Source organism: Propithecus coquereli, unplaced genomic scaffold (genome assembly GCF_000956105.1).
Source record: "Propithecus coquereli isolate 6110/MARCELLA unplaced genomic scaffold, Pcoq_1.0 Scaffold261, whole genome shotgun sequence".
NCBI classification, from domain to species: domain Eukaryota; kingdom Metazoa; phylum Chordata; class Mammalia; order Primates; family Indriidae; genus Propithecus; species Propithecus coquereli.
Genome location: NW_012148186.1, coordinates 2,759,506 through 2,781,085, shown reverse-complemented (window position 1 = coordinate 2,781,085; position 21,580 = coordinate 2,759,506). Strand labels below are relative to the sequence as shown.

Genomic DNA, 21,580 nt, shown 5'->3' with positions numbered 1-21,580 from the left:
TTTATAGAAATCTAGCTGAGAGATTGGTAGTTTGAGCCAGAGTAGGTGGAAGGCAAGCAATGGGTGGGGAACCGATGGATGTGAATGACTGAATATGGGGGTTATGGGAGAGGGAAGAATTAGAGATAACGGTCAGTTTTTGGTTTGGGCAACAGGGAAGTTCCATTTACAGACATAGAGAAGAAGGGAGGGAGAACAGATTTAGGGAGGAAAGACTATAATTTCAGGTTTTAGCATGTTGACGTTAAGGTGGAATATCCAATGTATGGGTCTGAAATTTAGAAGGGAGATTTTCGATAAAGATCGGCATATGGATGGACACTTGTGCTTTTGAGGGTGTGTTAGTACCGAGGAAATTCTAGAGTGGAACCTTGAGGAAAGCCAGCATCTAAGGAGAGGGGTAGAGGTAGAAGATCCTGAAAAAGAAGTGGGGCGTGGGCAGAGGGCTGGAGGGAAAGCCCAGGGAGCGCAGCAAGGGAAGGCGGGGCACAGAGTGCCTCTAGAAGGAGGGCGTGGTAACAAGGGCAAATGTTATGGAGAGTCTGAGCAACAGGAGGATTAGGAAGCAGCTCCTGTGAACTTTAGTAACGCGGAAGTGGTGAGCCATCGCTGAGGGCAGTTTAGGTGGCGCAGTGGAGGCTGTGGCTGACCCGTGATTGAGAGATGAGCAACCAGCGCACATAGACGAGCACTCCTTACTCCTTATTTTTACTGAGACTCCTGCAGATGCCGCTAACTAGCTGCAGGGGCATACAGAGCTGAGGATAACTGTATCTACAAATACTTCCATACTTACGTTTTTTCCTTTTAGATTTGAGAGACTTGAGCTCTTAAACTTTAACTGCTGAAGGGAAGGAGTGAGTAGCGAGGAGAGTAAAGGACAAGAGTATGTTTGGAGGAAATGGGATCCATGGCTGGTGGAGGAATAAGACAGCCGCCTTGACAGGAGGAGGAACTCGTCTCCCACCCAGCCAGACGGGAAGAGGCAGAGATGGGGGAGGAAGGTGAGTTTGTGGGTGTGTGGTGGGAAAGGCTCGTGCCTGGCATTTCTGTGTTGTCAGTGAGGTAGAAGGAGAGGTTGTTTGCTGCTGACAGTGGGGGTAGAGTTGGTGGGGCAAAGGTTTAAGGAGAGAGCAGAAGGCTGCGGTTGGATCCTGGGGAGGATGAGGAAAGAAGCTTGCAGAGGAAACCAGAGAAGTGCTTGGAATATTGAGGACCAGGTGTGGCTGAGGCCATGAATTTTGATCCACAGTGAATCCTGCATGAATGGGACTTTTCTCTATAGTAATCAGCTGCCAAGGCATGGGCACAGGGCAAGTGGACAGTCAGATTCTATTCTTAGGATTCTTAAAGTCTAAGGAGCTTTTCGAACCTAGAGAGAAACACTTAGCACCATGTATGCTTTATCTAATGTTTAATTATTTGTTTCATAAACCTGCTTAAGCAAAAATTGTGTAAACATTTAAACACTTTATATAACCAACAAATCAAATTCTATATGTTTAACAAGTCAAAATTTTTAAACATTGATTACAAACTTAATCAAATTCTCCTAAATATTTCAATTAAACCACCAGTCTAATATGTCAGCTTCTCTAAAAGCTTCATTTTGGTAAAGCACACACATTAGAAAGATTATAAAATTTATGACATCTACACTTAAACCCATTATAAAAATGAATTTCTAGACCCAAGAAATGGACACTATCTCGGTTTGGACCAATATTCAAAAGAAGATTATTATCTCAGTGCAGATCAAGTTTTGGATTATTAAACGATGAATTCTTGGTTGGGACCTGGAAATTGGCTCACCTTCTAAAATGATTAAAACCTGAGCTGGTATTTACCTTGTATATCATGGGATTTGTTTAATAAGCCCATCCATATTCCATGCATTTAGTGTATTATAACTGGATGCCGTTTCCCTACATGATGTCATCTTTAAATTTAATGACTATGATATGCACATGTCCCAAAGATGTCCATGCTTTAATTCCTGGAACCTGTGAATATGATATGTTACACGGCAGAAGGGACTTTGCATATGCAATTCAGGTCACGGACTGTAAAGTAGGGAGATTATCCCGGATTATCTGGGTGGGCCCAATCTAATCACATGAATCCTTAAACTCACTGAACTTTCTCCAGTGAAGTCAGAGACCTGTGGCAGAAGGGTAGGCCAGAGGGGGACTCAGCCTGCTGTTGTTGGCTCAAAGGTGGAGCGGGGTAGGGACTTCAGTCCTACAACCAAAAGGAACTGAATTCTAAATGAGTCTGGAAGTGGATTCTTCCCCTCTGGTAAGGAAGGGAATCCTGCCTATATCTTATTTTTGACCTGTGAAGCACTGAGCTGGGAATGCAGTCATGCTCTGCGGGATTTCTGACCTACAGAAACTATAAGATAAGGTGTTGCTTTAAGCCACTGTTTTAAGTTTGTATTAATTTGTTAGACAGTAATAGAAAACTAATATAGTAACTTTCATGTCATTATTTACAAATTGATCTGGTCTATTTACATTTCGAAAAACTTCCAGTTGTCTTCCCCAATATCTAATCTTCCCATCTTCCTTATTATAAAACTCCTGACTTTTAGCTGGACATGGCTTCCTGGAATAATGACCAAATTTCCCAGCCTCTCCCTGGTGTGGTGTGTCCAGGTGTGACTAAATTCTAGCAGATGACGTTCAATCAGAAATGTTGAGTACACCCTTCAGAAAGCTTCTTTAAAGAAAAGGGGTGTGCCCTTTCTCCCCTCCTCCTTCCTGGGAACTGTTAGGCTGATATAATGGCTGGAGCTCAAGGAGCCATCCTGGGTCATGCGGTCGCATGCTAAAGACGGCAGAATAGCAAGAAGGGAGACTGGGCTTTGGTGATCATAAATCTGCCATCTGTCCCTGGACTCTATTTGCAGATTCTTCTATAGGTGATAGAAACTATCTTGCCTTTTGTCAAAGCTATTCTTATTTTGGGTTTCACTGCTATAGTCAAACCTAACCCTAATCATTTTGCCTTATTAGTGTCTCATTATAATTGGTAGGGTAATATAGAGGCTTTACTTTCTAGGAGAACAACAATCAAATTTGAGTGGTGAGCAGTTGTCTTTTGGACATTTGACTAATTTATTATCATCTTGTAATGCATTGTTGGACTCTCTTTCTTCCTGTTTGCAAAGTATGAACAAATGGTGCTGTTCAGTACCTTTTATTCTTGGCACAGTTCCAATTTTTTTTCTGGAATTACTCACAGTTCTCTGTATCCACCCCTCCTTACTTATACAGATACAGGAAAGTAAATGTACCTTGCAAGTAGACAAAATACTTACTATATTTATGCTCTTCTACTTATCACAATTGACTAAAAATAGTCAATTTTATTCACTCTTCTTCACTCAGTATATTAATTACCTTTTGGCACATATATAGTGACTTTTTTCTTATGGAATATCATCATAGATTCATGGAGTTTTAAAATTCACTTGTTCCAATTAACTATATTATTATCCTTTAGATGATAAAATTGTTAAAGCATGTCAAGTGGGAGCCTCTTCAAGTCGGTTCCTTTGCCTTTTTAGCTTTACACTATACATTTAAAAGTGTCTTTGCTTTCCATCATCAACAACATGTTCTAGGCTTAGAGTTATTTAAGGCATGCAGCTATTCTCCAAGGAACCCTAGGTTTTTTTAATGGTGACTAATATTTGAGGCAAAGGTCCAGGTGCTAAGAATGCATATCAAATTGTTTCTGATGTTTCCATGCTAGTTTAGTGACAAAGTTTGAAAAAAAATTTTTTTTTTTTTGAGACAGGGTGTCTGTCGCCCTGTTGCCCAGGCTAGAGTGCAGTGGCATCATAATAGCTCACTGCAACCTCAAACTCCTGGATTCAAGTGATCTGCCTGCCTCAGCCTCCTCAGTAGCTGGCACTACAAGTGCGCACCACCACGCTTGGCTAATTTTTCTATTTTTTTGTAGAGATGGGGGTCTTGCTATGTTGCCCAGGCTGGTCTTGAACTCCTGGCCTCAAGCGCTCCTTCCACCTCGGCCTCCCAAAATGCCAGGATGGGAGCCACTGCGCCTGGCCCGTTTTTTTAAAACCACAAATTCACATTGGTACTTCCTATTTAACTCAAACATTACTAAATCCTTTTTAATTTGACTGTAATACACACTTTCATATTTATTTTCTCTACAGCATACCTGCTTGTATCCTGTAACCCCTAATAGAAACTGTAATGGCATCCTCTCTTTAGTAATCCTGTAGTATCTCATCAACCACCATTCTCTACTTACTTTATTGATAGATTTATCCATGCTGGGCCAATGGGACAGTGGCATAAGATGAGAGAGAGAGAGTTTATGATACTAGCAGGAGAGCAGTTGAAGTGGTGAATCATGGAGTCCCAGGTAACAGGAAGCTTATGAAGGAGAAGACAGCATGGATCAGGAGAAAGAAGAGAGATGGTGGAAACAGGCTGGAACAGGCAGAGTGCAAGTAACTGGGTGAGGGAGCTGCGAGGAAGGAGGTGGCAGCGTGTGGAGTGATTGAAGTTCAGACTTCCAACGTGGAGCAGTTGCAGGAAGTGGCTAAGCAAGAGGATGCGTGGTCACTGATGTGTTCCATGGTCTACGTGTGAGCTTCTACCCCCACCTCCAGCTCTGTATACCCACTCTCAGCTCTGCCCTCGGCCAGAGCAAACACACACACCCAAGTTTCAGATGGGGAGGTAAGGGCCAGAGTCCATCTGGGACATGTCACACAGGGACAGCCAGGATCCCTCCCTGCCAACTGCCCCTCTACACATGCAGAATGTTTACCATGTTCAGGCTAGGCACACCCCCCTTCCTGCCTCACCAGCCACAGACTCAGGCTGCTCTGTGGCCCTCCCTAAACTTCTGTTTGTGGCTGAGCCTCTGGCCCTAGCCCATACGGTGCTGGTTCAGTTTCTGATGGTGCTGGCGGAGATCCGGAGATCTGTGATGCTGGCACTCCTCACAGGAAGAAGCCTGCGGGGTATGCTAAGGCTAGTCCATCTGGGCCCCTGTGGGGGCCTGTCAGGCTCACCTGTGCCACCTGTCCCCAAATGGCACTGAGCAGGAAGCTGGGGCAGGGGAACAGGAGGAGCAGAGATTTCAAAGTAGTACAGGCCTCCCTACCTGCCAAACATTGCCCTGATCGGGGGCTGCAGGGATGAAGAGATGCAGCAGGTAGCTGGAAGGGCAACTCGGGGTGGGTGGGAAGAGCCAGGTTCAGAGATGCCAGAGCCCTATTCTTTTCTACTATTAACCTTGGGTGTTTGACACAGGGTCCCATGCAAGGAGGTGGGATACAGGCAGCCAGAGGGAGCCTCTCTCTTGCCCCAAAGATGCTTTTTCTGGAGCAGGAGAGGGCAGAAGGCAGTGGTCAGAGGTTGGATTCCCATCCTTGAACGGCCTGGGCCCTCAGAGGGGGAAGATGAGGAAGCCAGAGAAGCTTGAGTATTTCCAGCCACCCAGCAGATTCCCTCGACGCAGGCGTAGGGATACCCGGTCCCCCGGGTCCAAGGGCAGTAGCACAGAGCTGGTGGCTGCCTCCCGGGTCACATCAGGGTCGTTGGCAAAGGCTGAGATGACAGGCCACGTGTTTAGCATCAGACTCACCTGGGGAGGGGAGCCCAGTTAGCACCCATCTCCCAGCCCTTAGCTCAGGACCCTCACTTTCCCAAGGGCTTCCTCTGGGGAACCTGGAGCATAATGGACCCTCCTGGAAGGGTTGAGGGGTGGCCAGCCTTTGACTCCAAACGTTCTCCACACTCCGCTAGCCAGGCCTGTTCCTCCCCTGCTCCTGGCCCCCAGGACATGGGTCAATAGAGGTCTGCCTAGAGGTCAGACGGGCTCCACTTACTCCCCCTCCTCTCTCCCGAGCTGGGGATGGGGCGCAGCGCTCAGATCACCTGCACGGTTTGGCGGTTGTACACCTTCACCACATGGAACCGGAAGCTGTAGACACCCCGGACAGGAGCCACGAAGGAGCCGGAGGCCCGGTCAAAGCCGCCGCCCTCATTCACCAGGACCTGGGGGAAGCAGACCCTGCTGAGTGGGGCTGGGGGAAGCCTGCGCTCAGGGATACCACTGGGATTGGGGGCAAGGGCAGTGGGTAAGGAGCAGAAAGGGTGGCAAGTGGGATTGAAGAGGAATGTATGGATTCAAAAGAAATATGAGAAGGGCAAGGAGAGGGGTGTGTGCGTAAGTGGGGTCGAGGAGCAACTGGCCAGATTAGAGAAAGATGTAGGGAGCTGTTTTCTCAGTCTGAGGATGACAAAGTGGGCTTGGACAATTGGTTCCAGGTCCTTGCAGCATCCTTCCAGGTCCCCTGGACAGGGTAGGGGGATTACCTGGTCGAAGTAGATGGCCCCACTGGTGCCGTTGCCGGTCTCCCCTGCTGGCTCATGGTGATGGCTTCGGACTGCAGCAAATGCCACTCGTCCTGGGGGCGCCTCTCCCAGGGCTGCTCCTCCAGGCCCCCCTGCAGCAGCTCGGCCAGGCTCACAGACCACCAAGCATTCACCCTCCAGCAGGACAGGTTCTGACCCCTCCTGAGCCCACACAGCCCCCAGGGCCAGAAGCACCAGGGCCAAAGGCAGCCCAGGGCTATGTGGGGGACCTGGTAGCTTTGCTCCCAACATGGCTGAGTGGCTCTGCAACCCACAAGTCCCCATCTGCTGCCCCCTTTCTACTCCTTTCTGTTTCTGCTCCTCTCCTCAACTCTCCCCAAGGTCACCCTGCTCCTCAGCCCTCTCTAGATCCCCCCTGCACCCCCTGTCCATACCTCTCTATGTCCCACGGCTCTGCCCTGCCTCCCACTCAGTTACTCCTGCTGTCACTGGAGTTCCCTCCTCCTTGGCAGAGTATGAAGTGACAGCAGTTGGGCTTTGGGAGGGAGAGGAGGGATGAAGCCACCCGACAGGAGGGCTACAGCCAGACCTCCAGGGCAGCCCATCTGTATAGGACAGCACTAAGGCTGGACCTGGGGGATGGAGAACATGGGGGTGTGTGTGTGTGTGTGTGTGTGTGTGAACATGTGTGCCTGTGTGCATGTGCAAGAGACGGCTCCTACAGCCCCTGCCTCCCCCTCCTCATTCCTCCTCATTTAAAACTCCTAATAAATCAACAGCCCTTCTCCGTGGCATCTTTCCATTTGTTGGAAGAAAGGGGTGGCCTTGTCTTTTTTCCCACGATTGTTTTGGTGGAAAGTGCTTGGGTCTCATATGAGCACCACTATCTTGTGACCCTGGTCTAGTCACGTTCTCTCTTTGGTTTTCCACATCTTTTTCCGAGGGGACCAACTTTCAACCAGTGGTTCCTCTTTCCCAGGAAAAATTGCGTAGGGCGCGCGAGAACCCCGAGACGGGAGACGAACGGGAGGGCTGGCGGGAAGCGCGCAGGGAGAGATCGCGGGCCCCGCTGGCTGCACAGGGCTGGGCCGAGCGGCTGCGCGGGCCGTCGGGGACGCGGGGGCGGCGGGCCGGGCGGGAGGAGCGAGCGCGCAGCCAGACCGCGGGCCCAGGCCGCGTGCAGGCCCAGCCCCGGGAGGAGCCGGCTGACTCCGCCCCAGGCCAGGAAGTGACTCAAAAAACACTTTGAGATGTGGAGAAGAGAGGTGCCCGTTGGGTGAGGAACCCGGGAAGGCCCGCCCAGATTCGGGCCCCCTTGCCCTTGTCCCCAGGGGTGGAGGCACGGGCGAAGCGGGGGCCCGGCTGGCACCGAGAGGGGCCGGCGTGACCCGAGGCCGGCGCGGGCGGCCCAGGCGGTAGGCGCGCCCCTCCCCCGCGCCCGGAGGCGGGGCGGGGGGCCGCGGTGGGAAGCGGACCTGGCCGGGGGCGGCGGCCGCGGTCGGCTGTGGGCGGGTCTGGGGCGCATGACGGGACGGAGGGGGACGGGGGATGCGGACTCTGGGGGAGGGGTGGGAGTGGCTAGACCCTTGGCAATGGCAGACAAGGGGCCTCAGAGGACAGCCCAGTGCAAGCCCCTGGAGAGAATTCATCTTTAAGAAGCCGTCCTGGACTCGGAGGTTGGAAAGTCCTCAGGAGAGGGACTCTTTCGTCATCTCTCCATTCCTTCTGGCCTCCAGACCGAGCTGGAACACTCCCCTCCCACCCCCTTCCTGCTTAGTGCTGTGGTCATTTTTCCAAAGGCCGGACTCCCATCCTAGATAGACAGCCTTGTTTACCCATGACTTCCTCTTTGGAGAGAAGGCTGCGTCAGAATAATCTGACAAATTCCTTCCTTACCCCCGAGATGGATTCAGATGCATGTTACCTCCTGGGGTTGTTTACCGGAACTGAAACTGGGTTCGACCTGTTGCTCGCTGGTGCAGGCCAGCTAGAGTGTAGGCCAGGAGACCGGAATTTGGGTTGAGGGGACAGTGAGACTCTGAGCAGCCTTCTCCCCTTACAGGGCTGGGGGAAGTAGCCATGCCTACCTGGGAGGCTGGCTGCGCGTCCCCCGACCGCTTTGCGGTGTGTGCCGAGGCTGAGGACAAGGTGCGGCAGCAGCAGCTGCATGTGGAGCGTATCTTCCGCGTGGGCATGAGCATCCTTCCGAAGGACTGTCTGCAGAACCCTCACATCTGGCTGCAGCTGGAGGGCCCCAAGGAGAATGCCAGCAGAGCCAAGGTGACCTCCTCCTCTCCTTGATCCTTCCAGGGAACAAGGACTCCCATCCCAGGGAGCCAGAAGGAGGAGGGGGCTGGGGAGGATCTGCACTTGGTTATCTCACTGGCAACCAGAATGCACCTGAGCTTTGAGGGACTTCCCAACTCTGTATTTGTCTAGAGTTTTGGCTTAATTTCTGCAGTGATGGCACAGGTTCTGCCAGAACTTGAGGACGAATCACTCTGTGCTATTTGGGAGAGCAGAGAGAATCCCATTAAGCAAGGCCTCGCCAAAGAGTCCACTGTGGGGCCGGAGGGTGGGCTACAGTGCTTCCTTTGGAATCAGGCTGAGGTTCCAATATGGCTTCACCACCTACCAGCCTAGTAATCAGAGTCTCAGTTTCCTGATCTATAAAATGGGAATAAGAGCAGTATCCATGTAGATATTTCAGGCATCCTGGAACTTAGGGAAGCGCAATGAGCCTGAACGGATGGCTGGGCCACTTAGGATTCCAGCACTTTCCTTTTTCTGACCATCTCTCCACCAGGAGTACCTGAAGGGTCTTTGTAGCCCGGAGCTGCAGGATGAAATCCACTACCCGCCCAAGCTGCATTGCATCTTCCTGGGAGCCCAGGGCTTCTTCCTTGACTGCCTGACCTGGAGCACATCAGCCCACCTGGTGCCTGGAGCGCCCGGCTCACTGATGATCAGTGGCCTTGCTGAGGCCTTTGTCATGGCTCAGAGCCGGGTGGAGGGGCTTGTGGAGCGGCTGAGCTGGGACTTTCAGCCGGGGCCATCCCTGGGAGCCTCTCAGTGTGCTGGGGTGCTGGGAGACTTCTCTGCCCTGCTGCAGCCCTGGGGGGATGCCCACAGAGAGGCCCTGCTGCAGCTGCCCCTGGCTGTCCAGGAGGAGTTGTTGAGTCTGGTGCAGGAGGTGTCCAGGGGGCAGGGGCTGCAAACACTTTCGTCTTGGGAGGAGAGGGGCCCAGGCTTGCTGGGTGCTCAGTGCCAGGAAGCTGGAACTTCCCTGAGTGAAGGCAGGGAGTCCCTGGACACTGGATCCATGGGGCGGGGAGAGTCAAGGGGAGTGAGGGGAGAGAGTTATGCTGTGGAGAAGGAGGAAGGGAAACAGAGTGGTCCCAGGGAGATGGATTTAGGGTGGAAGGAGCTGCCTGGGGAAGAGGCCTGGAAGAGAGAAGTGGCTTTCAGGCCACAGTTAGTGCCTAAAGGGGCAAAGGAGGTGGGGCCCCTGAAAGGGAAGGCCCTGGGGAAGGAGGGGGTGCCTCAGGAAAGAGGAGGGGTCTGTGTCCAGGGTGAGCCTTTTGGTGCCCATGGCCCCTGTCAGAGGGCAGCTCAACCCCGGGGAGCCTCCCTCCTCCAGCGGCTCCACAATGGGCAAGCCTCACCTCCAAGAGTGCCTAGCCCTCCACCTGCACCCGAACCGCCATGGCACTGTGGAGACAGGGGAGACAAGCAGCAGTCCATGGCTAGAGGTCGGGGGTCTCCATGGAAACGAGGCACCCGGGGGGGCAACTTGGTGACTGGCACACAGCGTTTCCAGGAGGCCTTACAGGATCCTTTCACCCTGTGTCTCGCCAATGTGCCTGGCCAGCCAGACCTCCGCCATATTGTCATTGATGGCAGCAACGTGGCCATGGTGTGAGTACCTGGTGGGGCTTAGGGTCCTAGGGAGGGGGGCTGAGACAGGGATCTTTGTCCACCATGGGACATGTGCTGAGGGGCCAGCGCTGTAGTCAGGCTGCCAGGCCCCTCCTCTGGGCCCCCAGAGTGCTGACCCCTTCCCACTGCAGGCATGGCCTCCAGCACTACTTCTCCAGCCGGGGCATTGCCATTGCTGTGCAGTACTTCTGGGACCGTGGCCACCGTGACATAACTGTATTTGTGCCTCAGTGGCGCTTCAGTAAAGATGCCAAGGTCAGAGGTGAGTTGGGCTTAGTCTTCTGTGTTCTGGGGTAGACTCTGTGTCCACCTTGAGGAGAACCCCGCTGTGTTCTTCTTTTTCTAGAGAGTCACTTCCTACAAAAGCTGTACTCCCTCAGCCTGCTTTCCCTTACCCCCTCACGAGTCATGGATGGCAAGAGGATCTCCTCCTATGATGACAGGTACTGGCTTCTCTCCTGGCCCCAGGCTTAATATTCAAGGAAGCTAATAGGAGATTGAGGGAGAGAGAGGAACTCCTGACCATTTATCCTGTCTCCAAGCCTTGGTAGTGGGAAAGAGGCCAGTCATTCCCCTGTGTGCCCTTATGACTGGGTAGGTAAACCTGCCCTGCAGGTGAGATGAGACGGACTGTAGACAACTGTGTTCGCCCATTCATCAAACTAAATGACACCTCTTTTATCTAGTGCCTTACTATCTAGAAAATACTGGTTTAATGGAAGGATGGGAAGGCTGGTGACATAAATAGCTGACAGTTGCTTTCTTATAACCTGAATTTCCAAACATGTAGAGAAACACCTCCAAAATTGTGGAAAAGCCAGAGTAAACATTTAAAATAGCAAGTAAAATGAAGAAACACAATCCATGAATAATAGGACTGTATAAAACAGTATAGTAGAAAGATCACTGGACTTAGAATTGGAACATCTGAATTTGAGCCCCAAAGTTGCAGTACTCATTGACTTTGACTGTGGACCCTCTCTTAGTGAATTAACCCCTTTGTCTCAGGGTCCTCCTCCATTCATTCACCCTTGTGAATATCTAAAGATCATGTACCTTGAGTGAGGCGAGAGTACAGTGACATTCTCTCTTTGCACAGGCCCAGTCAAGTGTAGCAGAGGGCGCTATCTCCATTCTGTAGATGTGCAGACAGAGAGTAAGAATGACTAACTGTCTTTGCAAAGGACAAATCAGACCTCAAAGCTACCAGATGGCTTGAATGAAAAACACAGGGCACACTTCTGCCACAGCGTGCATACGTGGTGTGGGAGATTGGCTAATTAAAAGCTAATTAACCAACTTAAAAATTTTATAAGTTCTTTAGTTCTTTTAAAAGGATTAACAAAAGAGAACATTTACAAGTTCTTTATTCTTTAGGACATTATTCAGTTTTGAAAAGTTAGTTTCCAAACCTTAGTGATTTTATACTTTTTAAATACCATTTACTGCTTAACAAGTAAATGGTGTTCTACAAAAAGGCAGTTCACTTTCTCCCAATGCTATTCTGTTTTATGTCTAGATTTCACAGATTACCAAGATACAGAGCCTCCTTTCCACACTAGCATTGAAACAGAATTGAAACTGCAGATTGAGTCAGTTTTAATGAATTTTAAAGGCACGTGTCTACGGACCTGTGTAGGACCTGGTGGGCAGATAATACAATACAAATTGGGAATTTTGCCCAGTAACGGTGAATAAGCACAGTGGTGCACAGTGCAGAGCTCCTGAGTGAATGCTGCTCAACAACATACCATATAACATGATAATAGTAAAATATGCTTAACCAGAAAATACCTTTTGTATACCATGTGTATACCATACACATTTATATGTCATTCCCTGAACTTGTTTCCCAGACACTCAGGACCAGACATCTGTCATACCTAATCCTGATTCCCAGTCCCCTCTATACAACGCTGTCTTTCATATACCAACTACCCACTTAGTAGTAGGTGCATGGCCTGCAGGAGGAGGTGGGAATGCTGGGAACAAAACCTGGTTCTTCTTTTTTTTAAATTTTCCTTTTTTTTGAGTTGATTTTTCAGCAAATGACCTAATTCTTAACTTCAAATAACCAAAAGAAGCTAAAAACTATAAATCAAACATTATAGGAACTCAGGGAAGGAAACCCCCTCCTGGCTAGGGCTTTGTGGGAAAGGGGGGATTTGCAAGTTTTTTATTGACTGAGAAGCATGTGGGATGTCTCGGGTCTCTTGGTTTCCAAACCTGTCAAAAAAACCACGACCTGCCATCTCGTGAGTCCTACCCCTGTCCTGTGGAATCAGAATTATTGAAGTGGCACCCAGGCATCTATTTTTTCAAAGTTTCCCTGGTGATTCTGTTCATCAGCAAGGTTGGGAAGCACCTTCCAGATGGAGGGAATAGTTTGAGAAACATGGAAGTTAGACAGCACAGGGCATGTCTGGAGAGCAGGGTGATTGTGGCTGGAGTTGAGGGTCCATTAGGGAATACTGGGAGAGAGAAGGCTGGAAGGGTGACTTGGAGCTGGGTTCTCGAGGGCCTTAGCTGCCAGGCCTGGGCATGGGGACTTTCTTCAGCAGATAAAGTGCAAGTGTGGAAGAGTTTTATATAGGGGAGGAGCATGCTTTCGTGGGGGAGGGCAGGAGAGGCTGGAGGGTGGTGAATGGTTACAGGCAGGGACCTCCCCTTGCTGCGAGGCTGTGCATTATCTCAGTTGCAATATCTGCGTTATTGAGGTGGTAATGGTGGGACTGGAAAGGAAAGGAGCAGAGTGGAAGGCTTTTCAGAGGAAGCACATGTGGATTTGTGAGGGACTGGTGGCGTAGGGTGGAAGACAGTGCCAGATCTTACTGCCTTCTACTAACAAGGCAAATTGTTGGGTGAAGGTTTGTGCTAAGTGGATGAGATGCTGTTAGGAGACCACCTTGCATCGTCTTTATTTTCTCTGTAACCCATGGCACTTGTATCTAGTCAGTCACCTGGGTCAAGATGAATGGGGGAGGCAGATCTCCATCGCCAGAAGGGGGTCATGGGAGTCAGTAACACTTTGGGGTTGGGGCCTTGGAGAATCCCAGAATGGTTGCTGTGGTTTTGGGACAGGTTCATGGTGAAGCTGGCTGAAGAGACCGATGGGATCATTGTCTCCAACGACCAGTTCCGGGACCTGGCAGAGGAGTCGGAGAAGTGGATGGCAATCATCAGAGAGCGGTGAGGGAGCCCTTCCCTGAGAATAGGGCATGGACTCAGACCTTTCTCTAAAACCAGCTCTGCTCTGGTCACCGGGTGAGAACTCTGGAATGAACTTAAGTTACCTCGGAGGATGGTAGCCAGCAGCTTCTGGTGGTGTTGATCTCAGCTGTGTGGGAGGTGGGCAAGGGCCCCCCTGTGACCACACATTCTCTTTCTCTGTCTAGCCTGCTGCCCTTTACCTTCGTGGGAAACCTCTTCATGGTCCCTGATGATCCGCTGGGGCGAAATGGCCCTACCCTGGATGAGTTCTTGAAGAAACCAGCCAGGTAATGCCCCAGACTCCTGCAGGCAGCCCCTCGCCCTGGCCCTCTCTCTGCAGGCCTGGAGACTTGGGTAGAAGTGTGACCTCAGTTTGGGCCAGCTTAATTCTGCAGTAATTTGAGTTGCCTTGGGCTCGCCCTTTATAAGCTTCCTAGGGAAGACTGACACAGAACCTTCTGGCTGGGAGGGAAACACCTGCTTCCTGTTTCCCTTAATCAGTGTGTTTGGTGGAGTTATTTGGAAGGTGGTTGCTTATATGGATAGCCAGTTGTAGTCAGCACACCCTCTGCTGGACCATTAAGTAAGGGGTTAATTTAGGACTAGAACTAGATCATAGTAGTGGCAGGGTTCACCTTTCCTGGTTCCAAAGAACTGTCAGTCTCCCCTTCAGAAGTGGGTTGATGCTGCCGCTCAGTGGTCAGCTTGGGGAACTTCAGAATTGCTCCCCCAGAGCCAGGGATACATTTCTCTCAGGATGCTCATCAGCGCTTCTTGTTCTGTTTCTTCCCAGGACACAGGAGTCTTCTAAAGCTCACAGTCCTTCCAGGGGCTTCATAGAACATGGTAATCAGCAGCAGGGGAGAGAAGAGGAAAAAGGCAGTGGTGGCATTCGGAAGAACCGGGAGACAGAGCGGCTCCGGCGCCAGCTGCTGGAGGTGTTTTGGGGTCAGGATCACAAGGTGGACTTCATCCTGCAGCGGGAGCCATACTGCCGGGACATTAACCAGCTGTCTGAGGCCCTGCTCAGTCTCAACTTCTGAGCCTCACCTGCTTGAGTGGTTGCAGTCCCGTCAGCTCCAGCCTCCCCCAGCTCAGCCCCTTCTGTGAGAGTCTCTCTGCTGCTCAGACTCTGACCCAGCCTCACTCTGAGTTGGTACTTTGGGTAAGGAAGCACCGAGGAAGAACATTCGAGTATGGAGAACGTTTTTGCCTGGGCACTTTGGGGACAGGTCCATAAAGTGACCTGATCTCACCTCGAGTCAGGACCTCAACCAGCTCTCAAGAGGTTCTGCTCAGTCTTAACTTCTCAGCCTTGCCTTAGTATAGGTTTCCGTAAGTTCTGGGGACTGGGGCTATTGGCTCCACCTCCAAGTGAGTTGGGGTGGAGGCTAGGGTGGGTGGGAGGTGGCAGGAAGCTAAGCCTTTCCTCCCCCTAGTGTTGCTCTGGATGGTCAGAAGACAGGATGCTTCCCAGGCCTGCCTAGGCTCCTGGGAGTATGGAGGGAATGCTAGGCCCTGGCAGGGCTATAGTGTTCCGTGGGCTGGGTCGCAGTAGGGTAGCAGTGAGCTGGTGAAGAAGGCAGAGGGAGACTTGGCTTCTGGTCTCAGCTGTGCTTGCCTGTGACCCTGATTGAGCTGCTTGGCCTTTACTTCTGTCTGTAAATCAGCGGTAAAAATACCTGTTAGGAGGAGAAATGAGAACATGGAGGAAAGCTCCTTGGATGGAAGGTACTTGGACCAAGTTTTAGGTGGCTGCCTGTGGCCGTACAGGCTTCCTAACCCAAACCTCACTTTCAGAGAGATGTGGGTCCTCTATATCCAGGGCCCATACCCTTGATTTTAACACTGTGTCCTCAGTATAACATGCCCTATAATGGCTGCATCCTTTTTGGGCAATCTCCAAAATCCACATTTAGAAAATAGTTAAATTAGGGGTTACTATTTGCTTTACCGGAATACTCTCAGGGTTCCTATAAATGGCAGCTCTTCTGTTGCATTCAAGTGTTTGTTTACAGACTAACAAATGTGTCAGAAAGTCCCCGGTTAGATGCACTTACTGAAGTGTTGAGAGCATTCACCAAATTGACGAAGTCATGCTCTGCAATCGACAATGTTAATGTGATCTGACCCTAATATTTTTGCTACAAAAGACATATGCTGCATAAAGCGAGGCACACTTCTGCTTTGTGCACGTGTATATGGGGATGGCAGGGCTTATAGAGGTTGAGCCAATTGGTTCTAGATGCACCGATTCTCTGGAAAATGAGAACTACAGAATCGGAGTTGGAAGGCACCTGACTAGCCCCAGACCAACTCTGCTGTCACATCAGGATGCTCTCTCTCCACTCTGATTCCTACAGGTCATTGCCCTGTGTCTGCTTCAAGTCCTGTGCCAAGGAATTTACTACCTCCAAGGTAGCACGTTCCCTGTGTGGACAGTAATAATCAGGAGTCCTTCCTTTAGTGCAGCCTAAAATATGCTTTTCTGTCACTTTTACCTCTGAGGCCAGTCATTCCCCCAGGAACAATGCAGAGCCAGTCAACTTCCTCAAGTCCAAGAGCAGATAGAGAAGCGGGACAGGTGCCCCTGGGTTCTGTTCTGTTTGGGCCCTGCAGTGAGTCCCTAGGCAAGATCCTTTTCTGGATCTGACTTCTGCCTCCCTCTGAGTGGCACAGGGAGTTGAATACTGCATGGGGAGGGTCCCCAGATCCTAGTGTCTTCCCCTTTTCCCCTGTTGGTGATTTACACTAGCCCATATTGACCTAGGCTGGAGGCAGGTGTGTTGGAGACAGGCTGGTCATAGTTCTCTGAGAAGAAAGCAGATTAATACGGCCTGAACTGGGACTGGGAGAACTACTTCTGGTCAAATTATGGCGGAGATCAAAACTTATGACTTTTTTTTCCTGATAGGGGTGAGTTTATAGTTCTTGATTAGTTCCTTGCCCTTTTCACTTGCAATGATGGTGGGTGTGCAGAGGGCCAGAGGTATCTTCTGCCCTTTTGTGCTAAGGGCTCTGGTTTGACTGAAGTGGCTACAATCAGATGAGAGGCAAGTCCTAGGTTTCTTATAAACAGGGATGCTGGCTTTATCCTGCTGCAGCTTGATAAACTGGGACTACCATACCACCGTGTGACTGCTTTATTAATTCACTGCCACTTGGTGACGCAGACTGAAGGCTGCCCTATAGCTGGGCCTCACCTCTTCCTCGGTTGACATCCTAATGGCACCCTGTGACAGGCATGCAGGGTAACTATAGCACCCACTAGAAATGGGTCATTTTCTCTTGTCTCTTCGTAATTTTTAATTATTATGGGTACATAATAGTTGTATGTCTTTATAGGGTACATGTGTTTTGATACATGCATATAATGTGAATCTCTTATCTTTTAATTGCTACCTTTATTATAACCTCATGCCCCGAATTTGTGACCAGCTCTTTTGGCAACAGAGGGACCAAGAAGGAAGAGGGTGAGGAGAGATGTTGCCCATTGTAACTTTCAAAACCCCATGTAGGGGAAAGAATCATTTAGGATGACATTCCTTGAAATAAATTCCAGGAGACTTTAGGTCAAAGAGATGCGCCGAGGCTAGCGAGATAATTCATCTTTATTGCCTGAACTGCAGAGCGTTCTCTACACAGCACAAAGGAGAAGCGGGGCAGCAACAGATATGCAGACACCAAGCTTGGAAATCCTTTCACAAGGAGTCAAAGAGGTTAAGGCCCCAACCTGATGAGATTACTGCCTTGAGACTATGGACAGTCTGCCAGTTAAATAGGGTAAGGCAACAGAATAGGAAGGGGGAATCCCTAAGAACCAGATGGCTTCAGATCTCAAGCAGAAGAGTAGCTGAGCCTATATGCAGTGTCTAACCAGGAAGCCTCTGTTGACAGACAGAACTCAGGCCCTGGCCATGCGCGAATACTTAGGCTACGACTTCCTTCAAGGCAGCCCCTAGCTCTGGGAAGGAATACTGGTAGCCTGCAGCCAGCGTCCGCCGTGGGATCACCTTCTGGCCCTCCAGCAGCATGATGGCACGCTCTCGCCCATAGATAGCTTGCACGGCAATGCTGGGAAGAGGAAGGAAGGCTGGGCGGCCCAGGGCAGCACCCAAGGCCTGGGCAAACACAGCATTGGTAGTGGTGGAGGCTGGAGCCACTCCATTCAGGACCCCCTGCACGTGGTTTGCTTCAAGGGCATGGGTCAGAATTCCCACCAGGTCCCTGATGTGAATCCAGGGGAAGAATTGCTGGCCTGAGCCGATGGGGCCCCCCAGGCCCAGGCGGAAGGGCAGCAGCATGAGTCTGATGGCACCACCCCCACGGCCCAGCACAGCCCCTAGAGCAGGCAAGAGAGATGGTACAGGGAGGCCCCTGAGCCTCGAAGCAGCCATACTGCTCCTCCCACTTTCTCAGCCTCCCCTCTCCTCATGCCCACTCACTCAGCTGAGTGGAAGGATGTGGCTTTCTTTGGGACTTCCCATCCTCCTGTCTGCAGGTTAGCCAGAAGTGGTGGCATCCTCCTACTCTCTGTAAGCTGAGCTCCCCTGATCCCACTACTCCCCCAACCCAGAGGAAGTTCCAACCCCATCTGGTACCCAGGTCCCTGGTTCTCACCAGAGCGCACCACCACCTGCCGTGTAGAATCTCCAGGAAGCCTGGCTGCAGCTTCCCATTTGGTCACGAGGTTGGAGAAAAAGTCAAAATCCCCTCCTGGGCTGTCCTCATCATATTCTGCTGTCAGGCTGGGCTGGTAGTAAGCTGCTGGTGGAACAGCACTCGTTTGCTCACCAGTCCTTGCTCCCGCCTGGCTCTTTGCACTGGAGGCTCCCCTTGGCCTCACCCTCTTTGGCCCTTGGCATCTCCCCAAGTGAGGACAGAGCCATGGATATTTTCCCCTTGAGCTTCTCCATGACCTGGTCTGTTCTGCCATGGAGGAACTTTTATCTTTGGTTGCAGGGCTAAACTTAAAGGCTGCTAGAGTATAGTGGTTAAGAACAGAAACTTGGGTGCCAGGCTGCCTGAATTTTAATCTCAGCTCCACCATTTATTAACTCTGTGACTTTAGACAAATTACATAACCTCTTTGTATGGAATTTTCACATTTTTAAAATGGGAATGATAGTACCTACCTCATAGGGTTGTTGTGAGGATTAAATGATGTAATACGTATAAAGCACTTCAAATAGTGGTTGTCATGCCATTATAATTGTTTGCAATTATTTGGTCCCAAGGGTGATATAGAACAATCAGGAACTCTGTACTAAGAACTGTGGGGGAGAACTGTGGGAGAAGCAAGGGACTTGGGAGTAGGTGGACTTTTCCCTGGCACTAGGAGCAGTGCCACTCCTCCCTCTTTCTCTCGGGGTCTCCATTTCTCAAAGTATCCAAAGGGTAGGAGAAACATGCGTGGATCAAGGGCCTAGGAAGTTATTGTGCCTGGAAAAGACCAGAGCTCTGGGGTAAGGGCCTGAGCTACCCTCTCACTCTGCACCCTCTACCCTTCCCCTGGCTAATGTAACGGGTTGCGGATTTGAGGGCATACCTACACCTGTGACTAAGATCCAGGCCTGGGGGGGTTGTGGGGCCTCTGTGATAGCTTTAGCTAGCATTTGGGTGGTCTCCAGGCGGCTGCTAAGAATCTCTTTTTGGAAGGCTTCGTTCCACCTGCAGGAGAAACACAGAAGAAATAAAAAGCCACTAAATACATCCATGCACCTATCCCTCCCTCTCTCCCTGGGAACTGTTCCATACCCATTTCTAGTAAAACCCCGAATTGTGTCTTGAGAAAAAATCCATGTCTCCTGTAGAGGGAAAAGGCATAGCTTTCTTGGGCATCCTAAGTTATACATGAGGACTTAAGCCAACTGGCTGACTAGGTAGAGGGGCAAATGGGTGGAATGAGCAGTCTGGGATATCAGCTTAGTTTTCAATCCAGCAGCTCCATTAGCCACAGCTCACAGGGTCTCCTCAGAGTTGGACCCTCTCCCTCCCTCTGCTCTGGAGGCTGTCAGCTTTAGGGCCCGGGCTGACCTTCGGAGAGGGTTGAGGATGTTCTCTCCGGCCAGGTTGACGGCGGCATCGCAGCTGGGCAGCCCGGACGTAGCGAGCTCATCCTGTCAGACAAAAGCACACAGTGCCCCTGGCCCCGCCCTGCGCCGCCTTCCCACCCAGCTTCCAGAGGACAGACATACCCACGTGATCCGGCCCGGCCCAGGCTGTCGGGAGACCAGTGTCACTTCGTGGCCCCTGGCTTTCAGCAGCTGGGTTAGGGCTGTCCCAATGAAGCCTGTCCCGCCACCTGATCGGAATAAACAAATTGTTTATATTCCCGGGGGGCGGGAAGCGCCCTCAGTCCCCGCTTGTGGCCCCCGGCTCTGGTGCCATCCCATCTGACGCCAGACTTCCGCCCTCCTCCTCTCTCCCTCCCGGCGATGCAGAGGTGACAGAGGTCACAGGAGTTAGGGAGGTTCGGCTTCTCGGGCTAGGAGGCCAAGGCGAGGCAGCCTGAGCAGGATACATAGCCCTCCCCGCAACGGCCTCCCAGTCCTCAATCTCTGGCTAAACCCGCCCCCATACGCCCTCTCTGCCCTCCCTCACCCACAAGCACCCGCATAGCGGCCGGGACCTAACGCGCCTGCGCTAGCTGTGAAGCTCATCCCACCTCTGGCGCGGCTCGACGTCTCTGCGCATGCGTATTCCGGGAAGCGCCTCCAATTGGGGGCGGACAGGAGTGCGACTGGGTGTGGCTCTTCTCCGAGACCTGGAAGGATTTGTAAAGATAGATTATATTCTTTGGGAAGCAAGACGGGGGAAACTGGGATTAGACCGAAGGGTGTTAGTGTAGAAAACCAAACTAAACCAGCAAAACCCTTTACCTAAAACCCGAAGCTATCAAAACCGCAGAATTCTGTTCATTTAGTTTGGTGGGTCAGTAATCCAAGAGAATCCGTCTACTGGCATTATGGATTCTTCCTACTCGGCTTGTTTTCTCTTCTCCCTGTTCCCGCTAGATCCTTCTTAGCATTTAAACATTCCAGACTTCCCCTCATCTTAAAATTACCTTTCTCCACCCCTCTTTTCCTCCAGCTAATATTCTCTCTTTCTCTTCGCCTTTATAGCCAAACTCTTCGAAAGTGTGGTTTCCATTTCCTAGTTTCCAATTCATTTTCGTCTGTTTTTTGCCTTTATCATTCATTTCCTCTCTCTCCAAGAACACAGATTTCCGATGTGTCACCAAATCTAATACTTGGTTTTCAGTCATTTTTCTTGACCTCTCAGTATCACTGGGCACTTGCTGACTCCTTCCTCCCTTTGGAAACGCTTGGTCTCTTGGCCTCAGTGAAAGCCATATTACCTTCTGGGTCTTTCTCCTACCTCTTTTCAGTCTCTGATGCTTGCTCCCCCTCCTCTAAGTTCTTAACATGTTAGTATTCCTTAGAGCTGGGTCCTAGGACCTTCTCTTTCTACTCTATACTTTCTCCCAAGCTTCTATGCCGTGAATTCAGTTACCAGTTTTTTATAGAAGACTTCCCAAATCTTCTGTGCAACTCAGATTTCTCCTCTAAGAAATCAGATGTCTGAAACCCTGCTGACTTTACTTACTGAATGTCTCCTAGATCCATCTATTTCTCTCTTATCTCTGCTACAACTCTCATAGACGTTATTCTTTTTTGTCTAAATTTCTGCAATAGTCTCTTAATAGATCTTGCTTTTTCACGTTTCTCCTCTCCAAACTATTCCACACATTGCAAGCTGAGTGATATTTGAAAAACATTTGGGAGGAACACTATAATGGCATGTATATTAAAAAACTCCCAGTATAAAGTTCCTGGATATGTTGGATAAAATTTAACACACCTCCATTTAAATGTATTGCCAAGTTAGCTAGAAAAATAAAGGAAATCTCTAGAGACCAAAAAACAAAGTGTGCCTGGGATTGAGGCTATGACAGAGATTGTTTTCTTGGCCAAATTTTAGTCAGGCTTACGAACCTTCTCCTAGGCCCATCCATACACTTCCTCATAAAATCCAGTTTTAACAAAGAGCCTTGCTAAGTC

The 21,580-nt window shown here is 50.4% G+C and overlaps 3 protein-coding genes across 5 annotated transcripts; 1 reads left to right on the top strand and 2 right to left on the bottom strand.

The window, feature by feature from the left end:
• Nucleotides 1-5,436: 5,436 nt before the first annotated feature.
• CBLN3 (cerebellin 3 precursor) lies at nt 5,437-6,659 on the bottom strand. Its single transcript, XM_012647316.1, has 3 exons — nt 6,369-6,659; nt 5,928-6,047; nt 5,437-5,634 (listed from the first exon to the last, which is right to left on the bottom strand). The coding sequence occupies exons 1-3, from the start codon at nt 6,657-6,659 to the stop codon at nt 5,437-5,439; spliced, it is 609 nt and encodes a 202-aa protein (XP_012502770.1).
• A 931-nt stretch (nt 6,660-7,590) lies between these two features.
• KHNYN (KH and NYN domain containing) lies at nt 7,591-15,549 on the top strand. Of its 3 annotated transcripts, none has more exons than XM_012647312.1 (8): nt 7,591-7,644; nt 8,431-8,648; nt 9,175-10,286; nt 10,439-10,569; nt 10,654-10,750; nt 13,389-13,496; nt 13,703-13,804; nt 14,311-15,549. In XM_012647312.1, exons 2-8 carry the CDS (start codon nt 8,448-8,450, stop codon nt 14,558-14,560), a joined length of 2,001 nt encoding a protein of 666 aa, XP_012502766.1. In that variant the 5' UTR covers nt 7,591-7,644; nt 8,431-8,447; the 3' UTR covers nt 14,561-15,549. The 3 variants fall into 3 exon arrangements, with proteins under 3 accessions (XP_012502766.1, XP_012502767.1, XP_012502768.1); XM_012647313.1 differs by having other exon boundaries at nt 7,600-7,783; XM_012647314.1 differs by lacking the exon at nt 7,591-7,644 and adding an exon at nt 7,998-8,044.
• Nucleotides 15,550-17,110: 1,561 nt separating this feature from the next.
• Nucleotides 17,111-20,162, bottom strand: SDR39U1 (short chain dehydrogenase/reductase family 39U, member 1). The gene is made up of 6 exons (XM_012647315.1): nt 20,121-20,162; nt 19,715-19,821; nt 19,554-19,636; nt 19,066-19,187; nt 18,138-18,281; nt 17,111-17,859 (listed from the first exon to the last, which is right to left on the bottom strand). The coding sequence occupies exons 1-6, from the start codon at nt 20,134-20,136 to the stop codon at nt 17,447-17,449; spliced, it is 885 nt and encodes a 294-aa protein (XP_012502769.1). The 5' UTR covers nt 20,137-20,162; the 3' UTR covers nt 17,111-17,446.
• Between the last annotated feature and the right edge of the window lie 1,418 nt (nt 20,163-21,580).

Excerpts from the sequence above, each read along its gene's own strand:
- CBLN3 (XM_012647316.1), bottom strand. The coding sequence starts at position 6,659 with ATGTTGGGAGCAAAGCTACCAGGTCCCCCACATAGCCCTGGGCTGCCT. Across the intron at positions 6,048-6,368 it reads GGGCCATCTACTTCGACCAG|GTCCTGGTGAATGAGGGCGG; the intron begins GTAATCCCCCTA and ends TGCTTCCCCCAG. Across the intron at positions 5,635-5,927 it reads ACAACCGCCAAACCGTGCAG|GTGAGTCTGATGCTAAACAC; the intron begins GTGATCTGAGCG and ends TCCCCTCCCCAG.
- KHNYN (XM_012647312.1), top strand. The coding sequence starts at position 8,448 with ATGCCTACCTGGGAGGCTGGCTGCGCGTCCCCCGACCGCTTTGCGGTG. Across the intron at positions 8,649-9,174 it reads AGAATGCCAGCAGAGCCAAG|GAGTACCTGAAGGGTCTTTG; the intron begins GTGACCTCCTCC and ends TCTCTCCACCAG. Across the intron at positions 13,805-14,310 it reads TTCTTGAAGAAACCAGCCAG|GACACAGGAGTCTTCTAAAG; the intron begins GTAATGCCCCAG and ends GTTTCTTCCCAG.
- SDR39U1 (XM_012647315.1), bottom strand. Across the intron at positions 19,637-19,714 it reads GGCCGGGCCGGATCACGTGG|GATGAGCTCGCTACGTCCGG; the intron begins GTATGTCTGTCC and ends TTTGTCTGACAG. Across the intron at positions 19,188-19,553 it reads ATCCTCAACCCTCTCCGAAG|GTGGAACGAAGCCTTCCAAA; the intron begins GTCAGCCCGGGC and ends TTTCTCCTGCAG.